Genomic DNA, 25,996 nt, shown 5'->3' on the forward strand with positions numbered 1-25,996 from the left:
CCCAGTCAAGGCACATATGAGAAGCAACTACTACTATGAGTTGATGCTTCTGACTCCTCCCCTTCCCTCTTTCTCTCTCTCTCCTCTTTCTAAAAGTCAATAAATACAATCTTTAAGAAAAAAAGTTGTTTAGAGTTTTGATTGTCTCTGAAGGCAGAAAGTTAGTCTTTATTAAACATGTATGCTGCCAAAGCCAAGGTAGCTGCATAAGCCAAAGTCCGATTACTGTGGCTAGGTGCAGGTATTCTCTGTAGGGCCCTTGAACTATTTGTGGTTTGCTTGAGCCCAAGGTCACTGGCTTGAGTGAGGAATCACTGGCTTGAATGGAACCCCCTGGTCAAGGCACATATGAGAAGCAATCAATGAACAACTAAGGTGCCACACGATGAGTTGATATTTCTTATCTTTCTCCCTTCCTGTCTGTCTGTCCCTCCTCTAAAAAATAAACAAAACAATCGCTTCTCGACCTTTTGCCTAAGATCAAGTGTAAAAAATAAATAAACAAATAAATCACGATAAAGAGTGTAGCATTTTAAAGATAAAATGTTACTAGCACGATAAGCTAGTAACATTGTCATTTATTATTATCAAGTATTACCTACTGTACACAATTGTATGCCTTTACATGACTGATTGTGCAGTAGGCTTGTTTACACCGGCATCACCACAAACAGGTAAGGAGTTGCACTATCACGTTAAGAGGGCTACAATATTACTAGGTGATAGGAATTTTTCGCTCTTTTATAAGCTATGGGACCACTGTCTTATATGCAGATCATTGTTGACCGAAACATTGTTATAGGTACTATGCCTATACCTAGGACTGAAATTACTGGATCAACTTATAGAAATAATAGTTCAGCTTTACAGAAAAGAGCGAAGCAGTTCTCCAGAGTGATTGTACCATTGTATTCCCACCAGCAAGGTATGAAAATTCCAGTTGCTCCCCAATCTCACCAACATTTGTGATGTCAGAATTTTTTCAGCTTAATCATTTTGGTGGGCATATAGTGGTATCACGTTGTGGTTTTAATTAGTATTTCCCTAATAACAAATAATGTTGAATGGTTTGGGTTTTGTTGTGTGTGTGAGTATATTGGTTATTGTATATCTCTTGTGACATGTCTGTTCTCCAACTGTTTTATTATTGAGTTAAAGGATTTTTATGTATTCTGAATACAGGTATAGTATTTTGCAAATACAGTTTAACACACTGTGGCTAACATTTTTTTAACCTAATGGTGCTTCTTGAAAAGTAGAATTTTTCAATTTTGATCAAATCTGATTTAACAATTTTCTATTTCATGGTTATTGCTTTCTGTGTTCTAAGAAAACTTTGCTTACTCCCCAGTCAAGAAAAAATAAAAAATTTTTAGGGGCTACATACTTAGTTTTTCACATATAGGACTATAACATATCTCAAATTAAATTTTGTGTACTGTATGAGGGAGAGATTAAGGGGGTTTTATTGTCATGGTCGTTTTTCAACATGGCCGTCCAGTTGTTCAAGCACAATTTATTGAAAAGACCTCCCTGTTAACTTGCTTTGGTACTTTGGTCAAAAATCAGTTGACCATAACATTTTGGTCAATTTCTGAACTGTCTATTCTGTTCCACCAACCTATTTGTTCTTCTGTAATAACATGCTGTCTTGATTACTGTTGCAAAACAATAAGCCTTTTGTATATCAATAAGTCTTGAAGTCACGTAGTATAAGTTCTCCAACTTGGTTTTTTTAAAATTTTTATGTATTGATTTTAAAGAGAGGGAAAGAGGTGGGGAGAAAGAAACATCAACCCTTTGTAACCACTTACTTATGCATTCGTTATTGGTTGATCCTTGTACATGCCCTAACTGAGGATTGAACCCATAACCTTAGCATATCAGCACAACACTAACCAGCTGAGCTACCTGTCCAGGGCACTCCAACTTGTTTATTTTCTTAATTGTTTTTTTGGGTTTTTGTTTTTTTTTTAGAGAGAGAGGAGTGAGAGAGAGAGACAGAGAGAGAGAGAAGGGGGAGGAGCAGGAAGCATCAACTCCCATATATGCCTTGACCAGGCAAACCCAAGGTTTCGAACCGGCGACCTCAGTGTTCCAGGTCAACGCTTTATCCCACTGCGCCACCACAGGTCAGGCCTCTTAATTGTTTTTACTATTATCAATCCTTTGAATTTCTACATAAACATTTTTTTTTTTTGTATTTTTCTGAAGCTGGAAACGGGGAGAGACAGTCAGACAGACTCCCGCATGCACTCGACCGCGATCCACCCGGCATGCCCACCAGGGGGCGACGCTCTGCCCACCAGGGGGCGATGCTCTGCCCCTCCGGGGAGTCACTCTGTTGCAACCAGAGCCACTCTAGCGCCTGGGGCAGAGGCCAAGGAGCCATCCCCAGCGCCTGGGCCATCTTTGCTCCAATGGAGCCTCGCTGCGGGAGGGGAAGAGAGAGACAAAGAGGAAGGAGAGGGGGAGGGGTGGAGAAGCAGATGGGCGCTTCTCCTGTGTGCCCTGGCTGGGAATCGAACCTGAGACTTCTACACGCCAGGCTGACGCTCTACCACTGAGCCAACCGGCCAGGGCTCTACATAAACATTTTTATTTCCACATAGACTTTTTTTGTCAGAGATAAAGAGAGATAGAGAGAGGGACAGATAGAGACAGACAGACAGGAAGGGAGAAATGATAAGCACTAGTTCTTCATTGCAGCTCCTTAGTTGTCCATTGATTGCTTTCCCGTGTGTGCTTTGATGGGGGGGGGCTACAGCGGAGGGAGTGACCCTTTGCTCAAGCCAGTGACTTTGGATTCAAGCCAGAAACCTTGGGCTTCAAGTCAGCAACCATAGGACAATGTTTATTATCCCACACTCAAGCCAGCGACCTTGTGCTTAAGCCAGAAACATCAGAGTCTCGAACCTGGGTCCTCTGCATTCCAGTCCAACACTCTATCCACTGTGCCACCACCTGGTCAGGCTCCACATAGACTTTTGAATCAGCGTATCAATTTCTATAAAAATATCTTTCTGGGCCTAACCAGGCGGTGGCACAGTGTATACAGCGTCGAACTGGGATGCGGAGGACCCAGGTTCGAAACCCTGAGGTCGCCAGCTTGAGCGCAGGCTCATCTGGTTTGAGCAAGGCTCACCAGCTTGGAGCCGAGATTGCTGGCTTGAGCAGGGGGTTCTTGGTCTGCTGAAGGCCCATGGTCAGGGCACATATGAGAAGGCAATCCATGGACAGCTAGGGTGTCGCAGCGGAAAACTGATGATTGATGCTTCTCATCTCTCTTCGTTCCTGTCTGTCCCTATCTGTCCCTCTCTCTGACTCTCTGTCTCTGAAAAAAAAAAAAAAAAGAACAATAAAAATGTCTAAAGAAAATGCTTTAAAAAAAAAAAGAAAAAATATCTTTCTGGGATTTTGATTGGAATTGTAGTTAATCTAAAGATTAGTTTGAGAAGGATAAACATCTTAACAATTATCATTGAGTATTCCCATCCATGAACATGGTATATTTCATCATTGACTTGAGTCTTCTTTAATTTCTCCCAGCAGTGTTTTGTGGTTTTCAACAGGACCATTCTCTGAAAGAAGTGATGATAGGATTTAGGGTGGATTGGACATAGGAGGTGAGGAAAAAGTAGGGAGGGGAAAGTAAATGCCAAGATTTCTTCCTGAGTCACTGGGTATAGAGGAAAAAAATATTTGCTCCAGGGTACCCACCGGGGATTTGAACCTCAGGCTCTGATTGACCTCAGTCCACATGCATGACCTTGTGAAGCCCACCTTTCCACACCCTCCCACTCTGGGGGAACTCTGAGCCCCAGAGCCAATTAGTGCCAAAATTCCAGGAGGAGGCAATGCAGAGTAGCTGACACCTTCCCCCATGAGCCTGCAAGGACCTGTTTGCTCTCCCCTCTTCCTTCATGGCTGTCTTTCCTTCCCTGCTCTGATGGGCCAGGAGATCTGTTATAGGAAGGATTCTCCCAGCAAGTAGCCTCCTGACGGGTCACTGAGGGTCAGACAGCCCCTCCCTCTCTCCCTGTCACCCCTGGTTCTTCAAGCTAATGAGACCTGCCCTGATTCCCCGGCCAGGCTGCTGGCCTTAATCTCTCCTAGCAGGGGTTTGGGGGGAGGCCAAGAAAGAAAGGGCCCCTTATGGTGAGACACAAGGACCCAGCCACAAGGCAGGATTAGCATGATCTCATGCACACATGTGTGTGTGTGCGTGTGTGTGTGCAGGTGTGTGTTTGGGTATATGGAGAAGTAGAACAGGCCCATGTGGGGACCAGGAGCTCAGGGAGGTATTAATATTTAGAGAGAAAGAGAGAGAGAAGAAAACACAGAAGGCAAAAGAGCCAAGGACAATCCGAACAGAAGTACCTACATAGGGAGAAAGACATGAAGAGAAAGGTAGAGAGAGAGAGAGGAAGAAGCAGGGCAAAGAGAAAGAAACAGGAAGGGAGATTAGATGTTAGGAGGTTGGATAAAGAAGGACAGAGGTACTGAGGGTCAGCTGGAGTTACAGGGAGAGGTGGACAGACAAGGAGACAGGGACAGAGCGACGCAGAGGCTGAGAGAGACAGAGACACACAGATGCCAAAACCAAAGCACAGACAAACCGAGTCACGAAGAGAGAAAGAGAACGAGAGACAGAGAACTAGAGAGACCGAAACGGAAATACAGGTAACTCAGTCAATACAGGGACAGAGAGGAGCAGGGGCAGAGAATGAGAGAGGGGAACACAGGCAAATTGGCAGAAGGGGCATGATCTGAGGCCCAAAGAAAAGAGAAACTGAGGCATAGAAATCCCAAACAAAGACCAATGGCATGGAGAAAGAGAGAGAGAGAGAAGAGAGGAAGAAGTGTGAAAAGTTAATGTCCAAAGACAAAGACACAAGAAGGTCAGAAATGAGAGTGATGGAAGCTGAGGTCAAAAAAGAGAGAAAAAGGGAAACGGAGGCAGATGAGAGAACAAGGGGGCAGAGCAGAGATGAACTAATCGGCGGACAGACTGTTGGGTGGAGAAAGGGTGACCCAGGAGAGGGACTGCGAAAGCCCTGCTTCCTCATTTTTCAAGTGATCTCTCCAGGACACCCAGCATTTTCCTCCTTCCTCTTTCATGAGACAATAGCCAAAGCTGGAGGGATGCCAGTTAGACCTAAGGAAGAACTTCCATGAAGAGTGGCAGCTCCTGGTCAGAGACAGGAGCAGGGGCCTCCCTTCCCCATCAGCCCTAATTGCCAAGATGTCATGGTGGGGAGAGGAGGGGATTAGGCGGACAGATGCCCTGCCCCCTCCCAGCCAATGTCACCTCCTGGCGCCCAGTCCAGTCCCCCACCCGGGCCAGGATTACCCTCCGAGATCCAGGCCACACGGCAAATGACATCACTGGTGGCTGGGGCTTAAAATCTCCCCATGTGAAGGGACCCATTTCCTTCAGCCTCCGCCATCTGACAGCCCTGTCCCTCCTTCCTGAAGGTGAGTGTCTGCTGGGGCATTGAAGGGGATGGAAGGTGGGGAAGACGTGAGAGAGGGGACAGTAAGGGGCAGAAGTTGGGTTCATTTTTTTCAAGACTTCTCAGTGTCTGGCGCAGGGGCTAATGAGTGTGTGATGATTGCAGAACAATGCCACATGGAACAGAGGTTCCATGCTGACATCTGGGGACACTGCTGGGTTGTGACTGCAAAAGGAGAGAATGAGGGTAGACAGGCCCCCAGATAGGGGACCCTGGAGGATTCAGGGGCAGTGACGTGACCAAGCTCCCTCCGCTTCCAGGGCTGGGGCCTCTCAGCCGTTTGAAGGCACCTGGCACACCTCCCAGTGGATTTCCTTTAAAACTCATCACTGCCTGAAACCTTCTCATCATTTGTGTGTTTATTCACTAACTGCCCGTCTCCCCACTGAACCTTGACTTCCTCCCACGCCAGGCATGTAGTTGGAATGCCTAAATATTTGTTGAAAAGATGGATGGATGACAGAAATAGAATTGAGGCGACACGCATAGAGGTTTGTGGCTGCAGCAGGAGGGAGGGAGGGGAGGCTGAGAGATGCCCAAGGGGACAGAGAATTGGACAATTTGGGGATCACAATTCTGGCGAACTGCTTACATGGGAACTTCATTGCTCCTAGAGGCTCTGGCTTTCCCATGTCCCAGTGGCACCTGCATCTCAGACCCTTGTCCCCCTTGATGGAGGGGCCCATGGGGGCTGCAGAGATCTGAAAAGGAGGACCTTGAACGAGGCTGAGATGGGGCAGTCGTGCCAAGGCTGATGTGAGGCTGCCTGAATCTGGGTTTAAAGGCTGCCCTTTCTCACTGTGCAGCCTTGGTCCTTCATGTGACTTCTCTGGGCCTCAGTTTCCTCATCTGCAAAGTGTGGACAATGACAAGTTGCCACAATGACTCAGTCGGATGATCACAGGTAGATTTGAGGGTCAAGGGCAGGGCTGTGGGGCCTGAGATATTTGGGTTATATTCCTGGTTGTGCCACACACACCTCGTGTGACGTCAAGAACTGACAGAACCACACTCAGCCTCAGTTTCCTCATCTGAGAAATGGATGTCTTAGCTCTGTGGGGTCATGGAGGCATGTGGCTTGCTGATCAGGAAGGCACAGGCTCAGGGGACAGGTGCTAGCTCAGCCTTGGCTCTGCCACTGACATGCGGGATGGGACTGGGGACTCTCGGAGCCTCAGTTTCCTCCTCTGTGAAGTGGGATGGTAATAGGAAGTTTTCACTATGTTACTGTTCCCCAAGATATTATTCCCGAGGCCCTGGGTGCAGTGTCTGAGCACCTGGGGACTCCAACAGGGGGTCATGTCCTGGTTGTCAGCTGCCTGACCTCGGGCAGCACCATCCGCCCGACCCTCCGGCTCCATTTCCCCACCTGTCCAATGGGATGACCTCCCCAAGTACCCACAGGTGGGCGCGAGCCTTCCAGCCTCACCTGTCAGAGCACTTGCCCAGGCAGGAACCTGGAGCTCAGGGGTTAGCCCCCAGGGCAGGGACAGTGGTCTCCCTCTCCTTACTCCATGGGATCATGAAGCATCACAGCCTTGAAATGTGCCTGGCAGGATGCTAACAGGGTCGCTGTCAGGCTCATCATAAATGCTCAACAAAGGTAAACACTGTTGTCTACGCTCCTTCAGATCAGACACACGAAGCCTTTGACTGAGTGTCTGCTGAGGAAAGAAGTTCTAAGGTTCCGGTATCATGAGCTTCCCAATCTCGGTGCCCAACCTGGATGTCTGCTATTGTCTTGTTGTCTGCTCTTATCAGGAGTCTGAGGAGTGGAGGTCATTATCATTATCAGCTGCTTGATCTGGAGTGAGCTGCTTCCTCCCCTGAGGCTCAGATTCCCCACCTACAGGGTGGAATCACCCAGGGAGAGAGTTCTAGTCTTTCCAGAAGGCCAGGTTAACAGGATTACCTGGTGTGCGATGCCAGAGTGAAGACATCGGAAGTGGATACTTTTATTCTACGCTCTACAAATCGTCCCAAGCACACAATTCACGGTTCTCCGTTTCCACTCTCTCTAGAGGTTCCAATGGAACATCATCGCTCCCTGGAAGAAGAGAGAGAGGACACAGGGAGCCCCGCTGGGGGCTGGGAGAACAGGGTATCAGGAATTCTCCAGGGTTGGAATCCCCTGTCCCCACTCACAGCCGGTGTGTGTGTGACCCTGGGCAAATCACGGGGCCTGAGCCTGAAGATGTTGTCAGCTGTAAATTGGGAACATAATACATAGTAATATAGTTTCTGCCTCCCTAGGTTGTGCTGAGGACTTGGTGACATCCTGTACAGAGAAGGCTTGGCTGTGAGTTATCTATGACTGTGTAACAAATCACCCCCAAACTTTGAAGGTAAAAACAATAAGTCTTTATGATGGCATACAGTTTCTGAGGGACGAGAACCCAGGAGCTGTGTGACTGTATGATTCTGGCTCGGGGTGTTCAGATGTCAGCCAGGGCTGCAGTGATTTGAATTCTTGACTGGGGGGCTCATCCCCGTGGCTGGTGGCCAGAGGCCTCAGTTCCTCTGCATAGACCTCCCCATAGGATGGCTTGAGCGTCCCCAGAGAGAGAGCCAGCCTCGGAAGTCACACGGCTATTTCTATGATGTCTTGTTGGTCGCATGAGTCAGCCTGGCTCAGTGGGAAGGACAACGCAAGGGTACGAAGATTATTGGGCACTGCCTAGGATTCCAATAGATTCTTATAATATCATGGTGCTGTGGCTTTTATTATTATTATCAGCACTGAGCCTCCCCATGACTTTCCATCGGGTCCTACATAATCTTAGTCCACTTGGTCCTTGATTAGTTCCAGTCTCCCTGGACACCTTGTTTCTCCTTCAACGAGATAAACCCAATTCCAGCCTCCAGGCCTCTGCCCTTGCTGTTCCCTCTGCCTGGAAAAGCCTGGACCCTGAGATCTTGCCAATGCTGACACGGAATCCTTCCCTGGGCAGTTCCAGGGTCACCCCCTTCCTGAGAGCTCTTCCCTGATCTGAATTTGCTGCCTTGCTGTCACCCCACACCCCATCATTATCATAATACCCTTATTTAATTTCCTCAGAGGTGCTGAAACTCTCTGGAAGCAGTTTGATTTTCTAAGAAAATTCACTTTCACTGTTTCTCTGACCTGAACCTGGAAGTTCACTCCCATGAGAACAGAGATGCTGTGTGTCTTATTTCTTGTTATATCCCGAGTTCTCAGAGCAGGGTAAACTCTTGAAAAATATTTACCCAATAGACAGTAGAACCTCCACTTGTGATAAATAGAACTCTCCCGCCCAAATGAGAGACGAAAGGGACAAGGCAGAGAGGAAAGAATGGGGTAGGAGCTGAAATAAATGTCATCCATTTTTTTAATTAAAAAAATGTTTAATTGATTGTTTTTAGAGAGACAGAGAGAGGGAGGGAAAGAAAGAAAGAGAGAAGGAAGCATTCACTTGCTGTTCCACTTAGTTATGTATTCATTGGTCACTTCCCGTATGACTGGGGATGGAGTTTCAGGACAATGCTCTAACCCACCAAGCTAACCTGCCAGGACCTCCATTTTCTTTTTTTTTTTTTTTTTTTTGCATTTTTCTGAAGCTGGAAACGGGGAGAGACAGTCAGACAGACTCCCGCATGCGCCCGACCGGGATCCACCGGCACGCCCACCAGGGGGCGATGCTCTGCCCATCCTGGGCGTCGCCATGTTGCGACCAGAGCCACTCTAGCGCCTGGGGCAGAGGCCACAGAGCCATCCCCAGCGCCCGGGCCATCTTTGCTCCAATGGAGCCTTGGCTGCGGGAGGGGAAGAGAGAGACAGAGAGGAAGGCGCGGCGGAGGGGTGGAGAAGCAAGTGGGCGCTACTCCTGTGTGCCCTGGCCGGGAATCAAACCCGGGTCCTCCGCACACTAGGCCGACGCTCTACCGCTGAGCCAACCGGCCAGGGCCAGGACCTCCATTTTTAATTCATTTATTATTTTTATTTTTATTAAGTAAGAGGCAGGGAGGCAGAGACAGACTCCTACATGCGCTTCCACTGGGATCCACCTGGCAAGCCGCTACCAGGCAAGGCTCTGCCCGGCTGGGCCACAGCTCCACTGCTTGGCAACAGAGCTATTTTAGCGTCTAAGGCAAGACCGTGGAGCCATCCTCAGCACCCAGGGGCCAACTTTGCTCCAATCATTTGAGTAATGGCTGTAGGAGGGGAAGAGAAAGAGAGAGAGAGATTGGAGGGCGGGGAGAAGCACATGGTCGCTTCTCCTGTGTGCCCTGACCAGGAATCTAGTCTGGGATGCTCTACCGCTGAGCCAAACAGCCAGGGCCTTTATTCATTTAATTTTTCAAATATTTATTGGTGGTGCAGGAAGACATAGCAGGGACGGAAATATACATAGTCCCTGCACTCAGGAAGCTGACAGAGTTGGGGAAACAGACAGTAAACAAACTTATAAATGTGTTATATTCAAAGAGTAATGTCTTGAAAAACAGGAGAGAGAAAATGTGTGTGTGCGTGTGTGAGAGAGAGGAACATTCAGTTGAGGGTGTGGGATGGTGTCCCTGGGAAGTTATGTTTGGGCTGAAACCTGTGGCGGAGGAGTTCACTGGTGAGGGGACTTCAGGTGGGGGGCGCGGGCGACAAGCACTCCTGGCCCAGGAACAGCTGTGTGTGTGTCCGGAGCAGCTGCGAGTTTCTGAGGCATCTTAATGAAGGCCACGGCGACCCATGGAAAGGCTCTCATTTTTTTTAGAGTTTATTGTTGGTTTTACTTTTGAAAAGGTTACAGTATATATGGTTAAAAGTTATCCAAACTATAAAAACAGGGTATGAATACAGCACACCTCTCCAGAGGCAGCCATGTTTACCGTCTCTTGTGTCTTTCTTGGAAACATCCTATGCCTAGAACAGCATATATAATAATGATGGTGATGATGATGATATTAATAATAATAATAAAATCATTGCCTTGTTTTTACAATTGGAGCATTTTTAATTAAATTTTATTGGGTGGCATTGGTCATTGCCTTCTTTTAAAAATATAAATGCCTAGGCTATATACCTGAAAGTAATATATTGAATGTCAACTGTAAGTGAAAATTTTTTCAAGGTTGTTTTTTTTTTTTCAATTAGCAACTATAGGGCCTCAGATAAACCTGATTGACTGCAATACTGCCACTGCACAAAGATTTTATTCAATTGTTTTAAATAAAATAAAATAGTAAAAATTACAAATGGCAGCATGCTATGTGGACTGCTCAGCACCATATTTTCTTCTTTGAATATATAATACATGTGGCCCTGGCTGGTGGCTCAGTGGATAGAGCATCAGCCAAGTGTATGGACGTCCCCAGTTTGATTCCCAGTCAGGGCACACAGGAGAAGCAACCATCTGCTTCTCCCCCGCCCCCTGCCTCTTTCTCTCCTTCTTCCCCTCCCACAGCCAGTGGCTCCATTGGTTCCAGTGTGGCTCCATGTGCTGAAGATACCACCATTGAAGGGCATCAGTCTCAGGCACTAAAAATAGCTTGATACTCAAGCATCAGCCCCAAATGGGGTTGCTGGGTGGATCCCAGTCAGGGCACATGCAGGAGTCTGCCTCACTATCTCCCCTCCTCTCACCTAATATATTATATATATATAATATATTGAATATGTATGTATTACATAATTTATGTCATATATATTTTGGTAGTATATGGTCTCTCAAACATATACACACTCACACACCCCTGTTTTAAAATTGTAATTTTAAAATATTCAGAAACCTCTCAGACCATATATAACAAATACAGGTCAAAGATTTATTTAAGTCATTGGGAACCAGCCATTTCTGAGAGGAATTCAAGAAACAAAAATAAATACAGTTACGTGCCCATCTAATCACTCATACATACAATTACACAAACGTGCATAGACCCATCCCTAAGTCCCTTCATCTAATCATTCATACTGACACAGATACATTCATCTATCCAATCCAATATATACGTACAGCTCGATAGGACAAAAATGGGCATAGAGCCTGACCAGGCAGTGGCACAGTGAATAGAGCATCAGACTGGGATGCAGAAAACCCAGGTTCGAGACCCCGAGGTCGCCAGCTTAAGCAAGGGCTCATCTGGTTTGAGCATAAAGCTCACCAGCTTGAGCCCAAGCTCGCTGGCTCGAGCAAAGGGTTACTTGGTCTGCTGAAGGTCCACGGTCAAGGCACATATGAGAAAGTAATCAATGAACAATTGAGGTGTTGCAGCGCGCAATGAAAACTAATGATTGATGTCTCTCATCTCTCCATTCCTGTCTGTCTGTCCCTGTCTATCCCTCTCTCTGACTCTCTCTCTGTAAAAAAGTAAAGAAAGAAAGAAAGCAAGCAATCAGTGAACAACTAAGGTGCCGCAACAAAGAATTGATGCTTCTCATCCCTCTCCCTTCCTGTTTTTCTGTCCCTATCTGTCCCTCTCTCTGTCTCTGTCACACACACACACACACACACACACACACAAAAAAAAAAAATAATAATAATAATAATAAGCATAAAGAAAAGGTCATCAGGCTGCATGATTTGGGTCTGGAAGAATCCCCCGTGTATGCTGCCAGCTTAATGAATAAAACTCCTCAAAATTCAAAAAAAAAAAAGAAAGAAAGAAAAGGTCATCACTCAGACTGTTTTTTTTTTTTTTTTTTTTTGTTTTTTTTTTTGGATAGATTTTAGCAAGAAAGGCAGGGAGAGAGAGACGGGGACATCAATCTGTTCCTGTATGTGCCCTGACTGGGGATCAAACCAGCAACCTCTGAGCTTCCAGAAAGTGCTCTAACCAACCAAGCTATCCAGACAGGCCTCAGACGTTTTAATGTGAGCTTCCCTTAGGGTGACCAACCAGACTGGTATGTATGGGACTCTTCCAGGCTTGGCCCTGAAAGTTCCACGCGTCTAGAAATCCCTCCGTCCCAGGCCAACTCAGACAGCTGGTCACTCAACTCCCCCTGATTCTGCGAGAGACTGAACATCTTTCCCAGGGTCCTAGAAGCAAAGATTTTGGAGAGGGAAGTGGCAGAACTGGATTTTTGTGAGGGACAGAGCAGAAAGAATAGCTTTTACCGACGATGTCCATTACAGCCTCAGCTCTACTGTATAGACAGGCTCGGTGAAGCTGTCTATACAGTGGGCCATGTGTATAGGTGGAGAAACTGAGGCACAGAGTCCCAAGATCACATACCTTAGAAAAGATTGAGGCAAGGCCTAACCTATGGTGGCACAGTGGATAAAGTGTCAATCTGGAATGCTGAGGTCGGCAGTTCTAAACCCTGGGCTTGCCTGGTCAAGGCACATACAACAAACAACAAGCAAGCAATAAACAACTAAAGTGAAGCAACTGAGTTGATACTTCTCGCTCCCCGCCCCCTATCCTCTCTCTGTAAAATCAGTATGTAAAATCTTAAAAAAAAAAAGACAGAGGCGGGATTTGAACTTACGCCTTCCTGTCACCACCAGGTAGCGGGGGAGTGTGTGAACTGCATCCACCTTCTCTTGCAGGCCCACTGACCTGGGCCTCAGCGTCCCCGAAGATCATGATGGCGTATATGAACCCGGGGCCCCACTATTCCGTCAACGCCTTGGCTCTGAGCGGCCCCAGTGTCGATTTGATGCACCAAGCTGTGTCCTATCCAAGTGAGTACAGTCCTTCTCCCTGCCACCCAGGCTGGCCTCCACCTTTTGGGGCCTCTGGAGTCCCTTGCCCTCAGGAGGAAGGTGGAGGGATGACATCAGGGCCATACACAAATCCAAAACACTACTTCATGTCACTTGGAGGAAAGTATATGGATATTCATAGAAATTCAGGATTGTGGTTCTTTCTGGAGTGAAGGAGGGGGGACCCAGGAGGATCCCCATCTGTCAGCAATGCTGTATTTCTAAGAGAAGTGAGCTCTCCATTTTTTGTGTGTGGCATTATTATTTTTTTATTATTATTAGAGGAAAGGGAAGAGAAATAGAAAGAAGCATCAACTCACTGTTCCACCTAATTGTGTCATTGATTGCTTCTTATATGTGCCCTAACCAGGGCTCAAACGGGCACCCTCAGTGCTCCAGGGTGGGGCTCTAGCCATTGTGCCACCCACTAGGGCTGGTGACATTATTTTTTAGCTGTTTTAGTTTTTTTGTTACATTGAATATTATGAACCTACCACTTTGATAGGCTAGAAATGGTTAAATATCCACAATGTCATGTTTTAGTGCCTAAGAAATTGTGGAAAGGGGGCAAAAAAACCAAATTCGTACACCTCCTTAAAAGGCTAGGGCCAGTTCTCCTCAGGTGAAATGTGAGCCCTAAAATGACAGGCAAAAAGGGACCCACTCCCAGGGGCGCAGAGAAGTCTAGAGATCAGATCAGATGACCACCCAGGAAGGGCTTCCTGGGGTCCCATGCACCCTCAGGGCCTCACACCAATTGAAGAAGAGAATTGAAGGCCACCTGAGAGTCCCCTTTCCCTGTCCCCCACCCAGGCGCCCCGAGAAAGCAGCGGCGGGAGCGGACCACCTTCACCCGGAGCCAGCTGGAGGAGCTGGAGGCTCTGTTTGCCAAGACCCAGTACCCGGATGTGTACGCCCGCGAGGAGGTGGCGCTGAAGATCAATCTGCCTGAGTCCAGGGTTCAGGTGGGAGGTTCTGGTTCTTGGGCCACTCCCTTCCATCCTGGGGTCCAGAATGATGGGAGGAAGGAGAGGTCACAGAGTGACAGTGACAGCCAAAAAATGCCCTAAAAATCCTTCACACACACACACACACACACACACACACACACACACACCCTGAGCTTGTCTCTTACCACTCCCCCTACTCCAGCCAACTGGCCCCTGGTTCTACCTCTAACATGCCTGCCAAGCACACTCCTGCCTCAGGACCTTTGTATGCACTATTCCCCCTACATGGAATATTTATTCCTCATCATCTTGTTCAAGATCTTTACCAACCAATTAAGTCACCTTGTCAGTCAATGAGACCTACATCAACAGTCAAATTTATAGTTGCAGTCTTTCCCCTCCCAACTCTACTGCTCCCCCTTGTCCTGCCCAATCGATTCTTTCATAGTATTTATCACCTTCTAAAATACTATGTGATTTACTAGCTTATTGGTTATTTATAATTTGTCTCTCTCAACTCAAATGTCAGCTTCACTGATGGAGAAGACAGTTAATGTACAGTTATTATTAACAGAGTGAATGGATGAATGTATTTACATGTGTGCTTGTATGATTGTGTATATCTGATGATTAGATAGATAAATGTGTGCATGTATGTACAGTTATATATATATGTGTGTATGACTATGTATGTATTGAATGGGTGAATGTATATATGTGTATATGAATGATTTGATGATGGATGGGTATATGTGTGCTGGCATGAATGTGTATATGTACAATTGTATGTATGAATGATTGAATGAGTGGACAGATGGATGGATGGATGGGTGGGTGGGTGATGGGTGGACAAATGAATGGAGGAATGAATGGAGTGCTCCATAACGAACCACAAACAGAGAGGTGACCCCGGCCTGTCTCACCAGTAAGCAACATCATTCCTGAGTGCCATGCGGGCTCCCTGACCTCCTCCCCCCTCCCCCACCCGCTCTCTCCTCTTTCCCCAGGTCTGGTTCAAGAACCGCAGGGCTAAGTGTAGACAGCAGCGGCAGCAGCAGAAGCAGCAGCAGCAGCCCCCAGGGGCCCAAGCCAAGGCTCGTCCTGCCAAGAGGAAGGCAGGCACCTCTCCAAGGCCCTCCACTGATATCTGTGCAGACCCCCTGGGCATCTCAGATTCCTACAGCCCCCCTCTGCCCAGCCTCTCAGGCTCCCCTACCACAGCGGTGGCCACTGTGTCCATTTGGAGTCCAGCCTCAGAGTCCCCTTTGCCGGAGGCCCAGCGGGCTGGGCTGGTGGCCTCAGGGCCTTCTCTGACCTCGGCACCCTACGCCATGACCTACACCCCTGCCTCTGCTTTCTGCTCTTCCCCCTCTGCCTACGGGTCTCCCAGCTCCTACTTCAGTGGTCTGGATCCCTACCTGTCCCCCATGGTGCCCCAGTTGGGAGGCCCGGCTCTCAGCCCCCTGTCGGGTCCCTCCATGGGACCCTCCCTGGCCCAGTCCCCCACCTCCCTGTCAGGCCAGAGCTATGGCGCCTACAGCCCTGTGGACAGCTTGGAATTCAAAGACCCCACAGGCACCTGGAAATTCGCCTACAACCCCATGGATCCTCTGGACTACAAGGATCAGAGTGCCTGGAAGTTTCAGATCTTGTAGAAGCAAGTCTCCTCCATCTCCCTCCATCTCTTGCTAAAATCTGCCTCCCTGAAGCTTAGATAGGCGGCAGCTGTGAAGAAGCTGCAGGAGCCAGCCATCCTGCCAAAGGTTGCAGCCATTTCGGCTTCATGAGCAGCTTAGCTCAACACAGTCCCCCCATTTCCCCCGGGAGACGGCCTCCTCCCTCTCCTGGGGCGGCTGAGCGGGGCTCAGTGGTTCCCTCCACCCAGCTCCAGTTCACACCGACTCTGACTGGCACTTCCAACCATAAGCTCCAGACTCCAGGAACTGGTGCCAAGAGCTTGCCCTGGGATGAAAGGGTACCAAACTTGCCGTGGACTCGGGGGTGATGTTTGGGTCGGAACTGAGATGCCCTTGAACAAACCAGTAGGGAGGCTCGATTCCTTAACTTTCTATGTGGACGCTTCTTTAGCATGTGGCTAGAGATCCTTCTAGAACTTCCAAAGACAGACCTGAAGAATCCCCATCATGGAAACTTAGGCCAATTATACAGTTAAATCAAGGACAATTATTCGACAATTTTAACTGATTTCACAAATGTCCGGTTTACATGGTAGGCTTAGGGGCCTGTTTGCTTATATTTAGCATCTATTTGTTTTTAGTATCTTCTTAAAAACACTTCATTTTTCAACCACTCTTTCAGACAGTAGGAATGAACACATCTGGTAGAAGAATGGAGGCAACTTGCCTGTTCCACGTCTATTTCTTTTTTTCCTTTTGTTTTAGGGTTGTCTAAAGGTGAAGTTCATCCAAACATTGGAGGAATTGTGGTAGTTGCAAGGGGTGTATCATCTATAGTTGTGGGTATTTTAAAGAGAAGAGGGGGTGAACAAGCTTCCCACCTATAAATATAGAAAAGCCGGGGTGGGGGAGAAGAGAAACGAATTTGGAAGTAGGCCCACATTTCCACAGACAATCCCTCTTTTAGATTTTTTGCTTGCAGTTTCCATTGCGTGATTGAACAGCAGCGTTTGGCCTGAGGACATCTTCCTGGGGCAGCACCATATTGCTTTTAATACAGCTTGACCTGGCAGAGACAGCACTGTGAGAATTCTAAGGAGTCAGGCATTTTGATACCCTTGGAAGCTGGTGCGTTGGCCTCTGCCTCCTCAGCCTGACTTCTCCTTTCATTCCCAGCTTAGGAGAGGCAGGAGCCAGGAGTCTTTCACCTGTGGGTTTCACAAGGCACAGGTGAAAGAAAGTGGGGTGGGAAGGCAGTGGTGTGCTGGTAGATGGCTAATAAGTGGTTCCTCAGGAAGAGGAAGAGCCCTGATTTGTAGTGCTTGCCAATTTCCATGGTGTAAATACTCCCATTATGTCTAAATTCAAGGCACCAATCTGAGGTCACCAAACTTAGGGTTGGGAAGAGATGCATGTAATCTGTGCTTATAAGCCAGTAGGAGTTGGCTCCAGGACCCCAGAGAAGGGAAGGGGTCAGGAGGAAGCCACAGTGTGAAGAGAGGCTGAAAGGCATCAGATGATGTTTCTGGGTTCAGGCCAAGAAAGGTTCCCACATCCTGAACCCCGAGGGGCACAGTGTGATCAGTAGAGCCCACACAGATGGTTTACTCAACACACCACTTGGTCATCTCTTGTGAGCCTGAGTTTATGACATTAAACCCAAGAGAGGCCCAGAATCCAGAGTGGGACGCTGATAAACAGGAGTGCAGGATGGGGGATCCAGACAAAATTCACAGGGGAGGGTGGGCGGAGACAACACTGTGCTCTAGATGAGTGCCCAAGTTGGGACGCGAATGCGTTATTAGTTACTCATTTTGTAGACACTCCACACTCGGGGCTGGGGTCCCGAGTGTAAACAGGACTCCGGTTCCCCATCCACGGGGCAGGGCATGGCTGTGCAAGCGATTCAAAGGCAGTTTGATATAAGGGGTCCAGGGAGGGCTTGATCTTCTGAAGGACGGAAGGCAATAGAGGCTGAGGACACAAGGAACTCCTATCATGCGGTCTTCCAAGGCTGCTCGAGGAGTTTGAAAGAGAGAGGAACGGAATCTGTTCATGAAATTCCTGGAGTGGCCGCCTAACCAGCTGTCAATGAAGATGGCAAAGGGTCTACTTTCCAAAGCCAGGAGGAGTGACAAGGGAAGTGGGGACAAAAGGAAGGGGCCACAGACCTTCTGTCCTCCCCTATCCCCTCCCTGGAACTTCAGGTCCTCCTTCCCTGGCCTCCTTTGGACTGACAGTGATTAAAATGTTGAATCCTGCTTAACGTCTGGGTGATTGTTTTTATTTCCATAGATGGGCAGACAGGAAAGACGCACACAGGGATTGCCCTGTCCCTTCCCTCTGTCCTCACCTTCTGCACCTGGGGGTTTGGGCTCACTCACGTGCTTCCTCCATTTTCCTTGCTATCTCCCTAAAGCCAGTGAAGCAGCAACATGGGCTCCGGTGACCTGCCTCCACCCGCTGTGGCCTCGCTGCCTCAGTGGCCTCCATACTTCCTGCCTCAGTGGCCTCCATACTTCCTGCCTCAGTGGCCGTGTGAGGGTGGAGCCCCCCATCCATCTCTGCAGCTTCACCCTGCACCCTTTCTCCTTGCACCTCTCATCCTCGATCATATTCACTTCCCACCATTCCTCTCCAATCTCTTCTTTCTCTGTCTCTCTTCCTCTGGACTGTCCCTCAGGCTCCCAGGTCCCTGTGATTTTCTTCTGTATTTTTGTCTTTTTCTTTCTTTCTCCTCATTCCCTTTGCCTCTGAATGTCTATTTCTCCACTTCTAAGTCCCTGCTTCTGTCCCTCCCGATTGCAGGGATTGAGCACAGTACTGATGGGGTCAGACAGACTTCTCCACGCCTGGTGCAGCCACTGCTGGGCATATGACCTTGAGCCATTCATTTTCCCCTGCCTCAGTTTCCCCACATGGGGCATCGAGAAGGCTTGTTTTGAGAGAATTAAATGAGATTTTTATATTAAGTAAGTGGTTCTGAATACTGGTCCACATGAAGAGGTCAATATACATTTACTTCATTTTGTGATTAAAATACATATCTCATAAAATTTGCCATTTTTTTTACCATTTTACATAATGCCATTCAGTGGTACTAAGTACATTCAAAGAAGAAGTCAGACACAAAGGCCACACACTGTAGGTTCCCATTTCTCTGAAATGTCCAGAACAGGCAAACCCACAGGGACAGAAAGCAGATGAGTGGCTGCCAGGGGCTGGGAGAGGGGGATGCGAAGTGGCTGCTTAATGGGTCCAGGGGCTTCTATTCAGCTGACAAAAAAAGTTCTGAAATTAGATAGTGACCCAACAAGTCCACTCCTAAATATATACCCCAAAGAACTGAAAACAGATATTTAAACAAAAATTCGTACACTCACGTTCTGGCTGTGCTATTCACAGTAACCAAGAGATGAAAACAACCCAAATGCTCATCAACCGATGAACAGGTGGGCAAACGTGGGGGATCCGACAAAGGAATATTACTGAGCCTTTAAAAGAAATGAAGCTCTGACACCTGCTACAGCATGGTTGGCCTTTGAGGACACCATGCTAAACGTTTATCTTAACCTAATTTAAAAAATGTTTAGCCCTGGCCAGTTGGCTCAGTGGCAGAGCATTGGCCTGGCACGTGGAAGTCCCACGTTTGATTCCCCATCAGGGCACACAGGAGAAGCAACCATCTGCTTCTCCACCCCTCCTCCCTGCCCCCACTCTTCCCTTCCCACAGCCATGGCTGGAATGCTTCCAGCAAAGTTGACCCCAGGTGCTGAGATGGCTCCATGACTTCACCTCAGGTGCTGAAATAGCTTGGTTGCTGAGCTATGGAGCAGAGGCCCAGATGGGCAGAACATTGCCGGGTAAGGGGCTTGCTGGGTAGATCCAGGTCAGGGCGCATGTGGGAGTCTGTCTCTGCCTCCCCGCCTCTCTTGGTTGATTTTTTTTGAAAGAGAGAGAGACACATCGATTTGTTGTTCCACTTATCCATGCATTCATTGGTTGATTCTTGGATGTGCCCTGATTGAGGATTGAACCTCTAGCGTTGGTGGTGTATCAAGATGATGATTTTTTTTTTTACTGACCTTGTACTTGTGCCATTCATAGCAACTTTATTCATAATAGCCTCAGACTGGAGACTACCCAAATGTCCGTCAACACATAAATGGATACACAGATTGGGGTGCATCCAGACAATGGAATAAAGTCCCCAGCAATAAAAAGCAATGAGCGCTTGACCAGGCGGTGGCGCAGTGGATAGAGCATCAGACTGGGATGCCGAGGACCCAGGTTCGAGACCCCAACGTCACCAGCTTGAGAGCGGGCTCATCTGGTTTGAGCAAAAGCTCACCAGCTTGGACTCAAGGTCGCTGGCTTGAGCAAGGGGTTACTCGGTCTGCTGAAGGCCCGCAGTCAAGGCACATATGAGAAAGCAATCAATGAACAACTAAGGTGTCACAATGAAAAACTAATGATTGATGCTTCTCATCTCTCTCCGTTCCTGTCTGTCTGTCCCTGTCTATCCCTCTCTCTGACTCTCTCTCTGTCTCTGTAAAAAAAAAAAAAAAAGCAATGAGCTGGCAAACAGAGCATGGGCGACCAGCACAGTAACAAGAGAGAGAATCCTCCCTCACAGCGGCACACACCCTACAATTCCATGTATATGAAATTCTAGAAAAGTGGAGTTGTAGAGGCAGGGAGCGAACAGTGGTTGCCAGGAAGCGGGGTCAGTAGGCAGAAGTCACCACAAGGAAGTCCTCTGTATCTTGACTATGACGATGGTTCCATGACTGTGTACAATTGCTCAAACTCACCAAACTGTACACTCCAAGTGGGTGGATTGTATAGAACATATACCTCAATAAATCAAATGGGGGAAAAAGGAAGAAAAATTTACTAAGTAGGTGCTATTTGCCAAACACCTTTGAAAGCCAATTCTAATCCTTACTTCTCAGAACCCACCAGACACATGCTGCTATATTCAGATGGATGCTATTATTATTCCCATTTCCGAGATCACAAAACAGAGGCAGAGGAAGGTCAGGGAACCTGCCCAACGTCCACAACTAGGAAGAGGTGGAACTGGGGTTTCTGAGTATCTTGTTGGGATGCAGCGCCCGGACCACTCGGCGTGTCCCCCACCCCCCAACCCTCGGCCCCGCCCTTCAGTCTTGCTTCTCTCTCCAGGTTTCTCCTTTCCCTGACACGCGGGCACACAGAGGACGCAGGACGGAGTGTTTTTCCGTTCTCTTTTCCTCTCTCCATCTACCCCCTCACCCCCTTGTCTTCGTCCTCCCTCCTGTCCCTCCTGGTCTCTGAACCCTTCCCTGGCTGTTTTCTCTGTCCCTGAACAGGACTAATTTAGCAAATGCCCCAATCCTCTTACCCAGACGGCCCAGCCTCAGCAGAACCGCAGGGGAATTAGCGCGGATTAGGTTCGCACGCCTGACTCGCGGGGGAGGGGACTCCGCGGTCACGTCCGAGTTTTCACTGTGATGCCCTCCTATTCCCCTGCCCTCCACGTAAACTCATGCCCGGGGCACACAGTGATAACAAAATCACCGCCAAACTGCCTGGCAAGCCCTTATCAGGAGCCGGGCCCTGTAAGCACGACCCTTGTAATTTCGCCCTCTTTGAATATTCAGATCCCTGCCCCCTCACTCCGCCCACCCCGTTCTTGGTCAGGAGGGGTCCAGGCGCTTTCCCAAGACAATTCCGCCCCAGCTCTCCGGGGCATCTAGGGTTAACTATGAAGACACTGAGGCTGGGAGGTGAGAATGGAATGGCGGAATGGCCCTGGGGCCACCCAGCCTTGAGGGCAACTCCTGTTTGGTGACTTTAAAGATGAATTTCTCAGCACCTTCGAAATATGGAGGAGGAAAGAGAGAGGGGGACCTAGACAGGGTGAAAACAGAGAGAAAATAAATTCCAAAAAGGAGGAATAGGATTAGGTAGGTAAAGAAAAGAGTAAAGAGGCCCTGGCCAGTTAGCTCAATGGTAGAGGGTTGGGCATGTGGATGTCCTGGGTTTGATTCTGGGTCAGGGCACACAGGAGAAGCAATGATCTGCCTCTCCACCACCCACCTCCCCTTCTCTCTCTGTCTCTCTCTCTCTTCCCCTTCCAGCTCTTAGGCAGGGCAGGGCAGGGTGCTGAGGATGGCTCTGTGGAGACTTCGCCTCAGGCGCTAAAAATAGCTGGGTTGTGGCCCCAGATAGGCAGAGCATCAGCACCAGATGAGGGTTGCAGAGTGAATCCAGGAGTCTGTCCCTCTATATCCCCTCCTCTCAGTTGGAAAAGAAGGGGGGGGGATCTTAAGAAAAAAGAAAAGAAAAAGACAAGACGGTTGTTTGTAGCAAGGTCAACTGTGTATTTAACTTCTTGATCAGATATATAATTGTTCATCTTTTAAACTCTTTCAGAAAGTCTTATTTCTCAAGAAATTTGTCCATCTCCTCTAAGTTGTCAAATTTTTTGGCATACATTTGTTCATAATATTCCAACTTGAGTGTCATTTGTCTAGCAGTGGCAGTCAACATGGTCCCTACCGCCCACTAGTGGGCGTTCCAGCTTTCATGGTGGGTGGTAGCAGAGCAACCAAAGTATAAATAAAAAGATAGATTTAGCCTGACCTGTGGTGGCGCAATGGATAAAGCGTCGACCTGGAAATGCTGAGGTCGCCGGTTCAAAACCCTGGGCTTGCCTGGTCAAGGCACATATGGGAGTTGATGCTTCCTGCTCCTCTCCTTCTCTCTCTCTGTTTCTCTCTCTCTCTCTCTCCCTCCCTCTCTCCTTTCTAAAATTAATAAATAAAATAAAAATAATAAAAAAATAATGCTTTAAAGATAGATTTAACTATAGTAAGTTGTTTTATAAAGATTTATTCTGCCAAACAGCAAAAATCCAACAGAAAGTACTTGGTAAATAATTATTATTATATGCTTTAACTTGCTGTAACTCTGCTTTATAAATTTTATAAAGTAAAGTTACTTCCCTACTTTATAAATCACCATTACTGTGGAACTGGTAGGCAATTAGAAAATTTTACTACTAACAGAGATACAAAAGTGGGCAGTAGTTATAAAAAGGTTGACTACCCCTGGTCTAGAGCATTAAATGGTATATCAGCCTCAGGACCTGCTATATTGAGTAAGGACCCCCTGCCCTGGGGCAATTGACCAGACAGTAAAAGGTCACACCTGTAGAGCCAATGAATATTCTTTGGTGCCTGACCTGTGGTGGCACAGTGGATAAAGCGTCAACCTGGAAACAGTGAGGTTGCTGGTTCAAAACCCTGGCTTGCCTGGTCAAGGCACATATGGGAGTTGATGCTTCCTGCTCTTCCCCCTTCTCTCTCTATCTCTCTCTCCCCCCACTTCTCTCTAAAATGAATAAATAAAAAAATATATATTCTTTAGGATCCTCCCCTGTGACCTCTACTCTTTTTAATTGACTTTTTAAAGAGACAGAGCCAGGGAAGAAGAGAGAGACAGGGAGAGGGAAGCATTCATTTGTTGTTCCACTTAATTGTGCACTCATTTGTCACTTCTTTTTTTTTGTATTTTTCTGAAACTGGAAACGGGGAGAGACAGTCAGACAGACTCCCGCATGCGCCCTACCGGGATCCACCCAGCACGCCCACCAGGGGGCGATGCTCTGCCCCTGGGGGGGGGGGGTCGCTCTGCCGCAACCAGAGCACTCCAGCGCCTGGGGCAGAGGCCAAGGAGCCATCCCCAGCGCCTGGGCCATCCCTGCTCCAATGGAGCCCCGGCTGCGGGAGGGGAAGAGAGAGACAGAGAGGAAGGAGGGGGTAGGGTGGAGAAGCAAATGGGCGCCTCTCCCATGTGCCCTGGCCAGGAATCGAACCCGGGTCCCCCGCACACCAGGCCGACGCTCCACCGCTGAGCCAACCAGCCAGGGCCCATTTGTCACTTCTTGTATGTTCCCTTACTCAGGATCAAACCCACAACCTTGGTGCTATGGGAGGACACTCTGACAGACTGAACTAATGGCCACAGCATAAAATCTCCATTGTTAAAAGCCCATAGGATGCAGGACCTAGTACACTCTCCCTTATTTCCTGGAGCATTCTCAAGCCTTTTCCCTCCCCCTCTGCCCCCAAGAGCATTTCTCTCTCTCTCCAACCCCTTCCAAGTTCCTCTTCTTTGGCCTCCGTAATTTGTTACCTAAAGCCCATTTCTTCTACCTTGTGATTTTCTAAAAAAAACTTCTTATAAAGAAAAATGATATATCAGTTAAGGAGAAAGACTAAAATCAAACATTATAAACATCATCTCAAGAAATTAGAACAGAGGGAAGAAAAATCAAAGATGAGAACAGAAAATGGTAAATAAACTAAAAAAATATGCACAATAGAAAAAAACAACAAAGACATGTTTTGTTAAAAACTAATAAAATTGCCTGACCTGTGGTGGCACAGTGGTTAGAGTATCGACCCGGAATGCTGAGGTCGCCGGTTCGAAACCCCGGCTTGCTCCCTCAAGGCGCACACAAGAAGAAACTGTTACAAGTTGATGCTTCCCGCTCCTCCTCTGCTTTCTTTCTCTTTGTCCTCTCTCTAACATCAATAAATACAATAGTTAATTTTTTTTAAAAAAGACATTAAGGTTGGTAAGAGGATATTATGTACAATTTTATGTCAAGAAATTTGAAAATTTAGATGACAAATCCTTAGCAAAATACAGCTTATCAAGATACAATTAACCATGGCAAACATGCACACAAAATGGAAAAGCTATTGAAGAAGAGCCATTCATAATTAAAATTTTTCACACAAAGAACCCTACATGACCATTTGGCTTCCTCAGAGAATCTAATATAACAATTAAGAAAGGAATTACACAGATCTTATGCAAACTTTCAGGGCCCTGAAAGAGAGAAAACATTTCTCATTTTATTTCATGAGGCCTGCATAACCTTGATATCAAAAACCTGGCGCCTGACCAGGCAGTGGCACAGTGGATAGAGTGTCGGACTGGTATGCGGAGGACCCGGGTTCGAAACCCCGAAGTTGCCAGCTTGAGCGCAGGCTTATCTGGTTTGAGCTCAGGCTCACCAGCTTGAGCATAAGGTCGCTGGCTCGAGCAAGGGGTCACTTGGTCTGCTGTAGCCCCCCAGCCGAGGCACATATGAGAAAGCAATCAATGAACAACTAAGGAGCCACAACGAAGAATTGATGTTTCTCATCTCTCTCCCTTCCTGTCTGTCTGTCCCTATCTGTCCCTCTCTATGACTCTCTCTCTGTCTCTGCCACACACACACACACACACACACACACACACAAAAAAAAAAAAAACTTGGCAAGAACATTAGAGTCAAAGGAAATTATAGGGCATGAACTCAGATATCCAAGTCCCAGATAAAATATTACCAAATGGAATTGAGCATATCTGACCTACGGGAGGGTGATATATCCTGACCAGGTTGAGTTTATGTCAGAAATAAGATCTCAGGGATGCAAGAATGGTAATATTTAAAAACCAAGGAAGGTTACTTGTCATATTATTAATCATAAAGAGAAAATCATATCATCTTAGTATACGTAGGGGAAGCATTTAATAAAACTCAAAAATCAACTTTTGATTAAAAATAACAAACTTTTTTAAAATAACAAACTTAGAAATAAGGAAGAAAAGTGAATTCCTTAATTTGAGGAAGGATGTCTGCAGAATAATCCTACAGGGAACATCATGTTTGACGTTGGAATGTTGAAAGATTTTCTTCTGCTACTGGGACCACCTAGTACTCACACTTCCCCTCATCACTATACTGAAGGCCCATGCAATCGAGAAAGAGAAGGAAATAAAGGGTATAATGGTTTTGAAAGAAAGAAAACTATCATTTTTTACAGATGACATGACTGTTTAGGTATAAAATCCAAAAGAATTTATGGGTAATTATTTAACATTAATATGATAATTCCACAAGGTACTGGCTACAAGTCAGTAGAACAAGAACAGATTTTTTCTTTCTTTTTCTTTCTTTCTTTCTTTCTTTCTTTCTTTCTTTCCTAACTGAAAGGAGGGGAGATAGTGAGACAGACTCCCACATGTCTGGAGTCTACCCAGGATTGATGCTTAAACCAATGGAGCCACTGGCTGTGGGAGGAAAAGAGAAAGAGAAGGTAGGGGGAGGGAGGGGAAGAAAAGTGGATGGTCCCTTCTCATTTGTGCCCTGAGTGGGAATTGAACCCCGGACATTTGCACGCCAG

At 47.3% G+C, this 25,996-nt stretch overlaps 1 protein-coding gene and 1 pseudogene across 4 annotated transcripts; one reads left to right on the top strand and one right to left on the bottom strand.

The window, feature by feature from the left end:
• The first annotated feature begins 4,327 nt into the window (after nucleotides 1–4,327).
• On the top strand, nucleotides 4,328–18,028 carry CRX (cone-rod homeobox). Of its 4 annotated transcripts, XM_066271674.1 has the most exons (7): nucleotides 4,328–5,478; nucleotides 5,777–6,007; nucleotides 6,323–6,420; nucleotides 7,770–7,861; nucleotides 13,025–13,159; nucleotides 13,994–14,145; nucleotides 15,138–18,028. In XM_066271674.1, exons 5-7 carry the CDS (start codon nucleotides 13,060–13,062, stop codon nucleotides 15,783–15,785), a joined length of 900 nt encoding a protein of 299 aa, XP_066127771.1. In that variant the 5' UTR covers nucleotides 4,328–5,478; nucleotides 5,777–6,007; nucleotides 6,323–6,420; nucleotides 7,770–7,861; nucleotides 13,025–13,059; the 3' UTR covers nucleotides 15,786–18,028. The 4 variants fall into 4 exon arrangements, with proteins under 4 accessions (XP_066127771.1, XP_066127770.1, XP_066127769.1 ...); XM_066271673.1 differs by lacking the exon at nucleotides 6,323–6,420; XM_066271672.1 differs by lacking the exons at nucleotides 5,777–6,007; nucleotides 6,323–6,420 and having other exon boundaries at nucleotides 12,983–13,159.
• On the bottom strand, nucleotides 10,550–10,680 carry LOC136332606 (U4 spliceosomal RNA; annotated as a pseudogene).
• Nucleotides 18,029–25,996: the final 7,968 nt, after the last annotated feature.

Source organism: Saccopteryx bilineata, chromosome 3 (assembly GCF_036850765.1).
Source record: "Saccopteryx bilineata isolate mSacBil1 chromosome 3, mSacBil1_pri_phased_curated, whole genome shotgun sequence".
Taxonomy (NCBI): Eukaryota; Metazoa; Chordata; class Mammalia; order Chiroptera; family Emballonuridae; genus Saccopteryx; species Saccopteryx bilineata.

Bases quoted from the DNA above. Each gene is read 5' to 3' on its own strand.
- CRX (XM_066271674.1), top strand. From the start codon at position 13,060: ATGATGGCGTATATGAACCCGGGGCCCCACTATTCCGTCAACGCCTTG. The intron at 13,160-13,993 runs GTGAGTACAGTC...TCCCCCACCCAG, and splicing joins CCAAGCTGTGTCCTATCCAA to GCGCCCCGAGAAAGCAGCGG. The intron at 14,146-15,137 runs GTGGGAGGTTCT...CTCTTTCCCCAG, and splicing joins TGCCTGAGTCCAGGGTTCAG to GTCTGGTTCAAGAACCGCAG.